Source organism: Nerophis ophidion, linkage group LG03, assembly GCF_033978795.1.
Source record: "Nerophis ophidion isolate RoL-2023_Sa linkage group LG03, RoL_Noph_v1.0, whole genome shotgun sequence".
Classification (NCBI taxonomy): domain Eukaryota; kingdom Metazoa; phylum Chordata; class Actinopteri; order Syngnathiformes; family Syngnathidae; genus Nerophis; species Nerophis ophidion.
The window spans coordinates 48,079,645-48,093,939 of record NC_084613.1 but is presented as its reverse complement, the minus strand read 5'-3'; the positions used below and the strand labels follow the sequence as shown (position 1 = coordinate 48,093,939).

Below are 14,295 nucleotides of genomic sequence, written 5' to 3'. Positions count from 1 at the left end.
CAAACATTTGTTGCTGGAAGTCGGAAGTGTATCGCCATGGGAACGGAAATAATATGCGCCGAGGAAAAAAGTTCCAAAAATGCTTAAAATGACCAAATACAGTAAATATTGTACATATATATTGTTATGAACATGTCTGTTACTACACTATATATATATTTTATTTTTTTCCCACTATGTATGTAAAACATTGGATGGTTTTGAATTTGTTTTAGGTGGCTTTGAAGGCTACAATGGTGACTACCAATGGCTGTATTTTGCGAGCGCTTTTTTAATCATCTTTAGAATCCCAAAAAAAAAGACATGCGTCTCTCATAATAATTGTGAAGGATAGGCAAATTTCCCCCCAAAGTGCATTTCTCCTTTAAGGGGCTGATTAAAACAAATTGAATCGATGCGTTTTGGTGTCTGTCTGGGCTTCACGGTGGAAGAGGGGTTAGTGCGTCTGCCTCACAATACGAAGGTCCAGCAGTCTTGGGTTCAACCCCAGGCTCTGGATCTTTCTGTGTTGAGTTTGGATGTTCTCCCCGTAAAAACATGCACCTGGGGATAGGTTGATTGGCAACACTAAATTGGCCCTAGTGTGTGAATGTGAGTGTGAATGTTGTCTGTCTATCTGTGTTGGCCCTGCGACTAGGTGACGACTTGTCCAGGGTGTACACCGCCTTCCGCCCAATTGTAGCTGAGATAGGCGCCAGCGCCCCCCGCGACCCCAAAAGGGAATAAGCGGTAGAAATGGATGGATGGATGGATGGATGGTGTCTGTCTGTTATGATATATCTTCTAAATTAATAATCTTCTTGCAGTAGGAACCATTGCACCATTACAACCCAGCAACACCTCCCAGAGCGCACCTTCAGCGTGCTAAATGTAGGTTCTGCTGTCGAGATCACCCTTCAAATTAGCCCAGATGTGGTTCATATTATATTTGTGTGCTACAAGTCAACAACATGGGAAAACGCCACAGTTTGAACCATATGATGCCATAAACGTGGAGGGAAATGAGTGTCTCCATGGTGATTGCCAGTATACAAGCAAAAAACCCAATTAAAATAGGGTGGTCTGCACCACTTTTGTACTTGTTATTAATTGCACAAGGAGTTTTAATAGATCACCCTAATAGTACATGCAATTGTATATAGTTTGCACACAAAATTTACCACTTGTTATTTGGATCTTAGTAGGTCAGGCCCTTTGTGTATTCACAATGGAAAAGTTCACTGCACCCTAGAATAAAAGAAAAATGATACGGCCTTGGCCATAATACATATGATATATAAGCAATGCTTGCCAGGGTTTTCATGGATGCCAGGTAAATGTGATTAAGAGTTTTTGTCTGTATTGGTCCTGTGTTTGACTGGCAACCAATCTAGGGTGGATCCCAACTCTCAGGATAGGCTCCAGCGCACTCGTGACCCTGAACAAGGAAATGAATAATTGATGCATTAGCAGTCCTTCATGTGAAACAGAATGTAATATCCTTCCAAGGCCTTTTGCAAGGCCTTTTTATTGATGTGTTGGCATGTGAGATGTCTCCTCCGATAAGAATTGAGTTTACCGTAGACCCCGTTTAGCACCGATATGCTTTGACACATGCACATGACGTACCCTCCCGGCTGTGGTGTGAAATGCCACACTGCCACTGACCTTAGGGCCTCAGAGTATGAGGAAACCTTGAGACAGCTGCTCCGTCTGAAACCCGGTCACACGCACACACATGCTTGCTCGCCAGTCCATCAATAAGCTGAAGCACATGCAGCTGATCCTCATCGCCGTAAGCACAGACACAGACAGTTCTGTCTCAGGAAGCGACACTAAAATAGTGGACGAGCAAGCTTTAAATCTTCCTGCTGAACGAGCTGTTCTTTTCTGTCCCTTTTATTTATCTGGTACACTGAATCACCACTTGAATTATAGCTTGCGCTCCAGTGCACCAGTCCCCTTTGACTCCTGGTGATCTGTCTAGTGCTTGTTGCTGTTTACATAACCAGTACTACTATACCATGTGCTCTAAATGTCACCCACCTATCTGGTCTGAATAGCTTGCATAACAATGGTTGTAACAATACTGTGCATTGCTTGCAAATAAACAACTGAGAAAGACGTGCGTCTATCAATGTCTTGACGCAGGTGGCTGTTGTCTGATCACATACTTGGGGAAAGAGCAAGAGAAAGGATGGAGAGAGAGGAGAACAAAAGTGGAGACCACTGTCTGCTTTCCAGTCTCTTATTTCACCTTCCGTGCAACCTCAAGTGGTCTGCTCTGCATGATTTGTGTTGCCATTCCCATCTCTCTGAAAAGGACGATTTGATCTAATTAACATTCAACTGCTTTCTTGCCCTGAAAAGGCTCATTATGCAGCCCAAAGAGAGAGGCCTGGCAGGGTGCCAGGACAGGGTTAGAGGGGACGGAGGAGTATGAGACAGAGAACAGATGACAATAAAGAAAAGAAAGGTAGATGTTAGAGTTTGCGTATGAGTAGATGTCGATGCAGGTATCAGAGTGTGACATGCGTGAATCAATGTTTGATGGTACTTTGAACCAGTGGTTCTCAACCTTTTTTCAGTGATGTACCCCCTGTGAACATTTTTTTAATTCAAATACCCCATAATCAGAGCAAAGCATTTTTGGTTGAAAAAAAAGATAAATAAAATACAGCACTATGCCATCAGTTCCTGATTTATTAAATTGTATAACAGAGCAAAATATTGCTCATTTGTAGTGGTCTTTCTTGAACTATTTGGAAAAAAAGATATAAAAATAACAAAAAATGTGTTGAAAAATAAACAAGTGATTCAATTATAAATAAAGATTTCTACACATAGAAGTAATCATCAACTTAAAGTGTCCTCTTTGGGGATTGTAATAGAGATCCTTCTGGATTCATGAACTGATTCTAAACAAATCTTCACAAAAAAAAAAAATCTTTAACATCAATATTTATGGAAAAAATCTAGATGTCCACACTGAATATTGCACTGTTGCATTTCCTTACAAACTTTGTGAACTTACATCCATATTTTGTTGAAGTATTATTCAATAAATATATTTATAAAGGATTTTTGAATTGTTGCTATTTTTTAGAATATTTAAAAAAAAAATCTCAAGTACCCCTTGTCATACCTTCAAGTACCCCCAGGGGTACGCGTACCCCCATTTGAGAACCACTGCTTTAGACTACCACCACCACCACAGTTACCGCAATTACCTTCTTAATAGCAGCTGCGTTGCTGTTAATGACCAAAGGAATCATCATGGCAAAGCAGAACATGCTGTCAGAAAAACACAAGTATCCTCTTGTAATATACTGAGTAAGCCACTTAAAAATGTAAACTGCTCTGATGACATCATTGCAGTGGAAAGAAATATGCCCCAGGATGCTGTTACTAAGTCATGCTTTGACACAATCGGTCCACTAGAAAGCAGTGTTGGCCTCTAAATCTTCTATTTTTGTTGCTTTACCTGCAGTTCATCATAGGAGGGATGTGATCCTTTTTCTTTAGCTACATTACCGAGGTATGCCTCTTTTATTTTTCTTTAATTCATTCTTCCTCTCTCTTTTGCAGGGTGACTTCAAACAAGAGCAGAAACACACTGAGGATGATTGCCAGGTAACTTAATATACCGTACTCATAACAATGTGCACAGCCAGAAAAAAAACTTGAATTCATTTTTGAAATGTTTTGTACTAAAAATAATGAAATAAATGTTTCAATAATTTATATTTTTGGTTCAAAATAATAAATTGAACACAATGAAAACATCAATTTACTGTACACATGTTTCTGGCACAACCTCAACTCGTCAATCCTTGCATGTCAAATCACCAGCACAGCACAAACAGTGCACCCTGGGAAACAATAGTAGTGTTTAGAAGAAATTTCAATTATATTATCATCAAAGAAGAAAGCATGGTAAGGGGCTAGGAATAAGTTTGCGGTACAATTTTATAAGAAGCGCCCTATCATTTATTAACTTAAATTTTACTTGCGTTGCTTTACACAAAATGAGGCCCCCACAGACTGCCAGGCTCTATGTACAGAGCGTCTTTTGCCGATTGGGAGGTTGCGGCTCTGTTACACACACAAAGCTTGTTAATTGGTATCGGTTCTAAGCAGTAGTCATCCCTCTGTGTTTGCATGTCATCAAACAGTGACAAGCAGTGAGGTTAAGGCAGTGGTTCTTAACCAGGGTTCGATCGAACCCTAGATGTTCGGTGAGTCAACCTAAGGGGTTCGGCGGGGATCAAAACGCACTCGACTCTTCGTGTAAATACAAACTTCTCCCTGTTGGCATATTACAGCTACGGCAACAGCTGACTTATTTGCAGGTGTGTAATTTGTTGTGAGTTTATGCACTGTCTTAGTTTTGTTGTTTGAACAAGGTGATGTTCATGCATGGTTGATATTGTGCACCAGTGAAAAAAACATGGTAACACTTTAGTATGGGGAACATATTCACCATAATTAGTTGCTTATTAACATGCAAATTAGTAACATATTGGCTCTTAACTAGTCATTAAGTATTAATTAATGCCTTATTCGGAATGGCCTTAGTATAACCCTAACCCTCTAACCCTGACCCTAACCCTAACCATCCATTCATCCATACATTTTCTACCGCTTATTCCCTTTTTTGGGGTCGCGGGGGGCGCTGGCGCCTATCTCAGCTACAATTGGGCGGAAGGCGGAGTACACCCTGGACAAGTCGCCACCTCATCACAGGGCCAACACAGATAGACAGACAACATTCACACTCACATTCACACACTAGGGCCAATTTAGTGTTGCCAATCAACCTATCCCCAGGTGCATGTCTTTGGAAGTGGGAAGAAGCCGGAGTACCCAGAGGGAACCCACGCATTCACGGGGAGAACATGCAAACTCCACACAGAAAGATCCCGAGCCTGGGATTGAACCCAGGACTGCAGGACCTTTGTATTGTGAGGCAGACGCACTAACCCCTCTGTCACCGTGAAGCCTAACCCTAACCAAATAACTCTAAAGTCTAATAAAAACTTAATTTACAGTTATTTGAACACTAGGGGAACACATTCTAAGTAATAAAGACTTAATTTAACCCTAACCAAATAACTCTAAATTAAGTCTTTATTACTTAGAATATGTCCCCCTAGTGTTCAAAAAACTCTAAATTAAGTCTTTATTGCTTAGAATATGTTCCCCTGGTGTCCAAATAACTCTAAATGAAGTATTTGTTACTTAGAATATGTTCCCCTATACTAAAGTGTTACCAAAAGCATACAACTTTGTCTTGAATTTGAAAAAAAAAAAACACTTCATTTTTCACTACAGAAGGGTTCGGTGAATGCGCATATAAAACTGGTGGGGTACGGTACCTCCAAAAAGGTTAAGAACCACTGGGTTAATGGTTGTTGAGGCACTGACATTTTGTTATCTTTAACTTCTTGTGCTCTAATCAATGTTCAACTTATTTTCTACTTCTTATGTAACGGTGTTAAAAATATCACATTAAATGTACAAGAACAGTTAATAATGGTGACGGTTTCTGTGCAAATTATACAGATTGTTTGGTTTCTGGTAATTGAAGTCTGAGAACAAAAACTTAATTAGAAATAGTCGACAGGTTGACATGCACAGCCCCCAGCCCCCTTATGTAGTGCACATCTTTGCCCTGCATGGCTGACGTGCAAAATGTCACTGGAGTTACTCAGAGCTGTTTTACCCATTAGGCTTGGAATAAACAAGTTGAGTGGAGAGGACAGGCTTCAAAGTGAACAGAAGTGATGTTGCTTGCTCGCTGCTGTCACGATCGGCTCCCAACGCAGGACCCCAATGCAGGACCCCAACGCAGATCAAAAAAAAAATTGAATAATAACAAAAATAACACTCAAAATGGAGTGAAGAAAAGATAACTGAGGATGCGTCCTAAAGGTGTGAGGTAGATAAATCGCACACAGAAGGCAACGCTGTTACTGAGCCATAAGGAACAAAGAGTGTGAGTGGAGCCAAAGCAGAGGATATGTTCACTACTGGAAGGGTGAATAAACAGGAAATCTACTGGCGCCGAGTGAAGGAACTGGAGAGCTTAAGTAGAAAATGAGAATCAGGTGTGCGTGCAGGGGGCTTTGCCCCGTGACCCATAAACCAGCAGAGCTGCCAGATCATGACAGTTGCCTGCCTGCATGTTGCCTGCTTGTTTGCAGTCAGGCCAAATGAGTGTTTAAGGGCGCACTTGATGTACAAAACCCACAACCAGTGAAGTTGGCATGTTGTGTAAATCGTATATAAAAACAGAATACAATGATTTTCAAATCCTTTTCAACTTCTATTCAATTGAATAGACTGCAAAGACAAGATATTTCATGTTTGAACTGAGAAACTTAATTTTGTTTGCATATAATCATCAACTTACAATGAAATGGCAGCAACACATTGCAAAATAATTGACACGGGCATGTTAACCACTGTGCTTCATGGCTTTTCCTTTCAACAACACTCAGTAGACGTTTAGGAACTGAGGACACCAACTTTTGAAGCTTTTCAATTGGAATTCTTTCCTATTTTTTCTTGATATACAGCTTTAGTTGTTCAACAGTCAGGGTCTCCGTTGTCGTATTTTATGCTTCATAATGTGCCACACATTTTAAATGGGAAACAGGTCTGGACTACAGGCAGGCCAGTCTAGTCCCCGCACTCTTTTACTATAGAACCACGCTGTTGTAACACGTGCAGAATGTGGCTTGGCATTGTCTTGCTGAAATAAGCAGGGGCGGCCATGAAAAAGACATTGCTTGGATGCCAACATATGTTGCTCCAAAATCTGTATGTATCTTTCAGCATTAATGTGCCTTCACAGATGTGTTAGTTACCAATGCCTTGGGCGCTTATACCCCCCCATACCATCACAGATGCTGGCTTTTGAACTTTGCGCCTATAACAATCCGGATGGTTCTTTTCCTCTTTGGTCCCGAGGACACAACGTCCACAGTTTCCAAAAGCAATTTTGGAAATGTGGACTCATCCGACCACAGAACAACTTTCCACTTTGCATCAGTGCATATTAGATGAGCTCGGGCCCAGCGAAGCCGGCGGCGTTTCTCGGTGTTGTTGATAAATGGCTTTGGCTTTGCATTGTAGAGTTTTAACTTGCACTTACAGATGTAGCAAACTGTAGTTACTGACAGTGGTTTTTTGAAGTGTACCTGAGCCCATGTGGTGATATCCTTTACACACTGACGTCGGTTTTTGATTCTGTACTGCCTGTACAATCACTATGCTCATGTTGGCACTTGTAATCTGAGTTTTGGTTCTCTCTTTTAAAGCTGCCGTTTGTCACAGTGAGATCCGCCATCATTCTGAGCCGTCATCTTCCTGGTTCAAAGCATTAAACATACATGCTCCTCCTATGCTAACGCACTAAGAAAAATGACAACGTCTTGTCACAAGGGTTGTGTTAAGAGTGACTTAAAAAATGGTCGCTTTTACATGCTTAACGAACTTATAGTTTTTTAAGAGTAAGCGATCACTCTTAGTTGCTCACAGTTTCGGCTGTCACTTCAGCTATTTGCTCACAAAGTCTCTGCTTTCTAATGTGACATATCTAAAAACATCTGGCTGTGTTTTGGCCTCACACATCTCTTCATAAAAACTGTTTGTTAACACATAATCATTTTTTTTAATATTGTTTGGAGAATGTTCCTGCACGGGAGTTATGCCGCATGTTGCTCTCCTCTGGCAACGGCAACGATCCTTTTGCAGGTTCACATTTGAAAACTTTGAATTTGAATTTTATTTGAACATGCATGCATACAACATCATACATCACAATTTTCAGTTTCACTTTTCAAAATGTTCGAAAAGGAGTAAGAAAAAGCAGAGCTCATTTAATCCTACCCCTTTTCTTTTACATAACAGTTGCTAACACTTTTGTTTGCCCCCCTGTTCTCAATTTATTCACAATATACTTCTTAATTAATGACATGAAAAAATAAATAAATAAATAATTCATGAAGTTAATTGTATTTCATCTGGTGAGATAAATAAGATTATCAATACATTCAGAATATTTATCATGCTTCTTCTTCTTTGAACTTTGTAAACACTTTAGGTTTGAAGAGTTTCTTGAATTGGATTATGTTAGTATATTGTTTGATTTATTTGCGTAATCTATTTTATAATATAATTCCATATACTGATATACTAAAAGGTCTTGAGTATTGTTCGTGCGTACAAATGTTTTAAATGATTTTTTTATCTTTGGTTGAGAATAATTGTTTTACGTTTTTTGGTAGCGCATTATGGTTTGTTTTGTGCATAATTTTAGCTGTTTGCAAATTCACTATTTTGTGGAATTTCAGTATTTTAGTTTCAATGAATAAAGGGTTTGAATGTTCTCTATATCCAATATTAGGTATTTTTCCAATTGATCTTTTTTGTAACACTGTTAATTAATGAAGTGTAATGTTGTAGTTATTTCCTCATACTTCTGCAGAATATTTCTGCACACTTTTACTTCTTCTCAAGTTTGAGGTTTTCTGGGCGCTCTGGCAGATCTGAACACCTCACTAAACTAAACTATCCAATGATTACAAATGTGTTAGTTTATCAGAATGGTTTAGCCTTTTATGTCACAAATAATTAACACATAAGTAACAAATACTTGACATTAAAAAAAATTCTAATTACAAAAATGAAGTTGTGATAATGAGAATAATGAAATATTATGAGGATAAAATCCTAATCTTGTGGGCATAATATTTTGAGGAAAAAAAACAACCTCTTTATTTATAATAGTACAATCATATTGCACATAATAAAGAATATACTAGGTCAATTTGTTTTCAGTCTTTACAGTTAAGTTACTTTAGTAAAATTCCACTTTTATTAATCAGTATGACTTTATTTGTCTTAGCACATTAAAAAACATTCTAATGATCAAAAGATTTGATCAAAAATGTACACATCTTTTTTCTTATTTTAACATGGCCTAATATTTGGTAATGATACTACATCACTGCAAACAAGAGCCACATTTTTTTTATTTCAGATTACTGTCCTACAAGTGTTCAAGCGCCGTAAAGTTGCCACCAAAACACCACTGTACTGTGCAATTTCAAAACAAAAACACCATAAAAGCATTACATTGTACACTTACTTTTATTAAATTAGTTTTAAATATTATTTAACATTGACATATTGCTGACTGTTTGGATGAAAAGTGAACACTTTTGTTTCTGTTAAGGCTTAATTTTTGGTAAAATTTATGTGGGCTGTTCAGGTGTACCTAATAAAGTGTCCAGCATGCAGGTTTCTGCCCCTCTTATTGTCTCTCATTCCCCGGTAAACATTGAAAAGTAACATTAAGCATGGCGGCAAGGGTGAGTGTCAGTAGGCTTGCTGGAACATGTGAGAAGCACTTTCCCTTGTGATGCCCAGTGCCCTATGGGGGCTTGATGAGAAGGTGGGGGGAGATGGAAAATAGCAGGATGATCACAGATGCTGGATTCCTGTTCCAGTAAGGCAACATGTTTACTTGGCTGTGATTGGTACACACCTGAAGGTGAAAACATCCGCCTTTAAGCCATCTCACTCAGCTGTGTCTCTATTTTCTCATTGTTTTTATAGTTGCTTTTAGCAATAATGTATTGAGAGGTACATTGTTCCCTGCCAGAATCACATCTGTCACGATCCGTGACTCGGATCGTTTATGGTTTTGCCTTTTGATATGTTTTTGATCATGTTTATTTCTAGACTTTGCCGATCCTTTCAGTTATGTATTTCCTTGTTTGTGTTCGTCGCCATGGTTTCGCCATTTGATTCACCTGCTCTGGCGTCAGGTGCAACTGTGTTCTGTATATTATTTGTGTATTTAAGCCCACCTGATTCCTTAGTTTGCTCTCGGTCCATTGTTTGCTAACGGCAACATTCATGTATGTATTCTCTGCTTTAGTTGTGCTAAGTTCCGTCTTAGCTTCACGTGCGTTCGGCACTTCACCGTTTTGGACCCTTTTGTATCTTGCTAAGTTTAGCGTTAGCTTCCGTGCGTAGGCACGCGCTTTATTTTGTCATTTTTGTACCATCCATCCATCCGTTTTCTACCGCTTATTCCCTTTCGGGGTCGCGGGGGGTGCTGGCGCCTATCTCAGCCACAATCGGGCGGAAGGCGGAGTACATCCTGGACAAGTCGCCACCTCATCGCAGGGCCAACACAGATAGACAGACAACACTCACATTCACACACTAGGGCCAATTTAGTGTTGCCAACCTATCCCCAGGTGCATGTCTTTGGAAGTGGGATTTTTGTACCAGTGTTATTTTATTTTTGTATTAAAAACCAAGTTCTTACCTGCAATCCTGCCTGTCTGGTCAAAGTGCATCCTTGAGGTGGCAACTCCGCGCAACAAGTGCGCCGCAATGCGTGACAGAATGGACCGAGCCAAAAGCCACCTCGCACTCATCCAGCCCCAGCCAGAGCAGATATTCCTCTCTGACGAGGAAAAAAGGGAGATCTTCCGGGAGCTCCGAGCAGACTCTCGTCCATGGGACAGCGAGGACGAGATACAGCTGCCGGAGGAGGATCTGCCGGCCGAAGCTGTGGCGGCGTGGTGGCTACTAGTGGCGAGGATAGCGGACGCGGAGGACCGCTTCCGCCCCCACTCACAAGCCACCCCGACGTTCTCCTCAGCGCGTTGCCAGCCGCGCGGGTACGTCACACCACCCGTGAGGCGAGGGCTCCAGCAGCGACCTGGCGCCACGCAGGTGCGTGCACAAAAAGAGGGCAGAACTTTTCCTTCAGCAGCGACTGCCAGGTGCTTCCCGTGTGGCTTTTCCTCCCCGGCACCTGCTGTCAATCTGCCTGAGGGACGCGTGCGGCGCACACGCACAAGTCCAGCCTCCAGGCTTCCAAGCGCTCACCCTCCCATGCCCTCGACAGAATCCAAGTTCGCACAAATACCCCCCCACCCGCTCCTTCAGGCATCTGGAATCTGCTTCCTGAGGGGGGAGGGCAAGGCTGATGGCTGTCAGTAGGACAGGCAGACCTTCCATTGAGGTTGCTCCCTGCCTTGCCGCTGGCTCCGCCCGCGCCAACAGACGAGCCACCTGCACCAATGCTATCACCTAGCCCAACACCAAGTCCACGTCCAAGGCTAGCCCCAGTGCCGGCACCACGTCAACATCCAACGCCAAGTCCACGGCTAAGGCTAGCCCCAGTGCCGGCACCATGTCAACCTCCAACGCCTGCACCACGCCGAGCTCGACCGCCAAGTCTAAGTCGACCTCCGAGTCCAAGTCCAAGTCGACCTCCGAGTCCAAGTCCAAGTCAACCTCCGAGTCCAAGTCCAAGTCGACCTCCAAGTCGACCTCCGAGTCCAAGTCGACCTCCGAGTCCAAGTCGACCTCCGAGTCCAAGTCCAAGTCGACCTCCGAGTTCCAGTCGACGTCCGAGTGCGGGTCGACGTCCGAGTGCGAGTCGACGCCCGAGTGCGAGTTGGCGCCCGAGTGCAAGTCGACGCCCGAGTGCAAGTCGACGCCCGAGTCCAAGTCGACGCCCAAGTGCAAGTCAACGTCCAAGACGACGCCCGAGTCCAAGTCAACGCCCAAGTCCACGCCGGGCGCATCTGCCTCCGCGTCGGCTGTGGGTGTGGCCGTGCCCAGGTCCTCTTCCTCGCAGGGCGCGTCCACCTACACGGGTGTGGCCGTATCCCGGGCGTCCTCCTCAGCGGGCGCGTCGACCCCCACGCCAGCCACGGTGGTGGTCCTACCCAGGACGTCCTCCTCGCAGGACGCGCCTGGTCCTCATCAGCCACGGATGTGGCCTCTGCGGGCCCGCCCGCCTAGTCTTTTGTGGCAGCAACGTCCCACCCGCCGGCGCCACCTATGGTGTCCTCGGTGGATTCCGGGACACGGGACTTGTCAACCCTCCACCAGGTCCTCCCTCCGCCCTCCCTTCTCTTTTGGACTGTCTTGTTGTGGGGGGGGTTCTTTGTACTTCAGGGTTTTTCGGGCATCTGGGATCTGCCCCTTAAGGGGGGGACAGTGTCACGATCCGCGACTCGGATCGTTTATGGTTTTGCCTTTTGATATGTTTTTGATCATGTTTATTTCTAGACTTTGCCGATCCCTTCAGTTATGTATTTCCTTGTTTGTGTTCGTCGCCATGGTTTCGCCATTTGATTCACCTGCTCTGGCGTCAGGTGCACCTGTGTTCTGACTATTATTTTTGTATTCAAGCCCACCTGATTCCTTAGTTTGCTCTCGGTCCATTGTGTGCTAACGGCAACATTCACGTATGTATTCTCTGCTTTAGTTGTGCTAAGTTCCGTCTTAATTTCGCATGTGTTCGTTACGTCACCGTTTGGGACCCTTTTGTATCCTGCTAAGTTTAGCGTTAGCTTCCGTGCGTAGGCACGCGCTTTATTTTGTCCTTTTTGTACCAGTGTTATTTTATTTTTGTATTAAAAACCAAGTTCTTACCTGCAATCCTGCCTGTCTGGTCAAAGTGCATCCTTCAGGTGGCAACTCCGCGCAACAAGTGAATTATATATTTTAGTGAATTATATTTATATAGCACTTTTCTCTAGTGACTCAAAGCACCGCAATGCGTGACAACATCATCCTAAAGCAGCAATAGTCTCCTCAGCCTGTATTTTCTTAAAAAAAAAAAGTTTTCTCCTCCAAAATGGCTTTTAACAGATTATTTTTCTCAGTAGACCTGGTTCACTGCGGGGTTTTTATAACTAGAACGCACAGCCTGTGTCCTCTTTGATGTGTTAAAACGCCTGCATCACATCTCCCTTCAGTATCACACACAGTCCTTTCTGCGGCCCTTCAGTAATCAATAAACAGGTTAAAAGGAGAATGGAGGGAGGGAACTTAATTGCATTTACTGTACGCTGTGCTTTTCTGCGCTATTATCCCAGTCCAATCCATTGTGTGGCTTTACAATAATAACGGCAGACCAACACAAGGCTTTTTTTTATAATCAGTGCATCCCAAAGGCAATAAAACTGGCATCCACTGAGGAAGCCATCTTGCATTAGGGCAGTACTTATCAAATAGTGGGGCGGGCCCTCCTGGGAGGGGGCAATGCAATGTGGGGGCGGGGAGGAGGTGTTGGGGTGTTTGACCCTGGGAAGACGCGTTATGATCAGAATTAATCTCATTACTTTTTTTAACCCATCATCTGCGATGAGGTGGCGACTTGTCCAGGGTGGACCCCGCCTTCCGCTGTAATGCACCTGAGATAGGCTCCAGCACCCTCGCGACCCCGAACGGGACAAGCGGTATGAAATGGATGGCTGGTTTAACCCATCATATGATATGGCGTTGCTTTTTTAGCTTATGTCTTCCTCTTTATGGTCGCTCATGTTTGATGAGACATGTTTTTTTCAGCTGATTATCTCTCAAATGTATTAAAATCGAACCAAGTAGTACTAAGTCAACACTTTTGTGACTTCGGTCTACAATAAAGCACTGTACAGTGTAACACCTAGCAATTTTAAAATGTATGACCTCCATAGAAGTAATTATAAAATAATATTTATAATACTCCAATAAATGTCTTTTAAGTATTTTTCTTAAAGAAACCCCGGTTTACAAATTAAGATATTTTTTTAACCCAAAAAAATAAAAACTGTATGGTCAAGGAGTTGACCCCAGAATGCAGAGACGGGAGGCAAGGTTGATTTACAAAGAGTAAAACATTTACTTAGTCAAAAAGGAGTAACAAAAGGCGATGGGGTAGAAGCGCACATCATGTATCACAGAACAAAACAGGTTCCTCAGAAGTCGACAGTGGGATAGGCCAGGGCACACTGAGCACAGCAAAAAAGGAGCGACCAATGAACCAGGACTGGCGAGGTGAAGCAGGCGCATGAAACGTGAGGAGTTCAGGAAACAATAACCGGCAAGGCCAAGCTGTCAGTGACGAGCTTAAATACTAGCAGGCTAATAAGTAGAATGTGTGCCTCAAGGTCCGCCCCTCGCGAAGGACTAATGAACTGAAGACAAAATGCACACGTCACAATAAAGGAGAAGGCAGGAGACTGATAAAACAAATCAACTTGCATATGGTAGCAATAGTGGTTAAAGTAAACAGATTTAACAAATGTTTATATTTCTCAAAATTGGAAGGTCATTTTTGACCTGCCATGTTCGGACCAGAAAGGGGGCGGGTTATAATGCAGTGCAAAAACTGTAGCAGCTTTAATGTTGTGATCCGTTGGTCAGATCTTCACATATTGTTGCTTTGTTCCTTTTTTCACATCCTGTTGTTTGGACTTCCTTATTTCCTGTTTGCTTTGTCACCATGGC

At 42.7% G+C, this 14,295-nt stretch overlaps 2 protein-coding genes across 10 annotated transcripts in view; one reads left to right on the top strand and one right to left on the bottom strand.

Moving 5' to 3' along the window:
• LOC133549726 (putative transmembrane protein INAFM2) overlaps positions 1-14,295 on the bottom strand; it is a 118,137-nt gene that overhangs the window by 49,208 nt on the left and 54,634 nt on the right. The window lies entirely within an intron of this gene.
• The window catches only part of LOC133549724 (coiled-coil domain-containing protein 9B), a 62,737-nt gene that overhangs the window by 27,877 nt on the left and 20,565 nt on the right, over positions 1-14,295 (top strand). For all 4 annotated transcript variants that reach the window (XM_061895440.1, XM_061895441.1, XM_061895442.1 and 1 more), the window contains exon 6: positions 3,568-3,612. In XM_061895440.1, the coding sequence (XP_061751424.1) occupies positions 3,568-3,612 (45 nt within the window). The remainder of the gene's footprint in view (positions 1-3,567; positions 3,613-14,295) is intronic.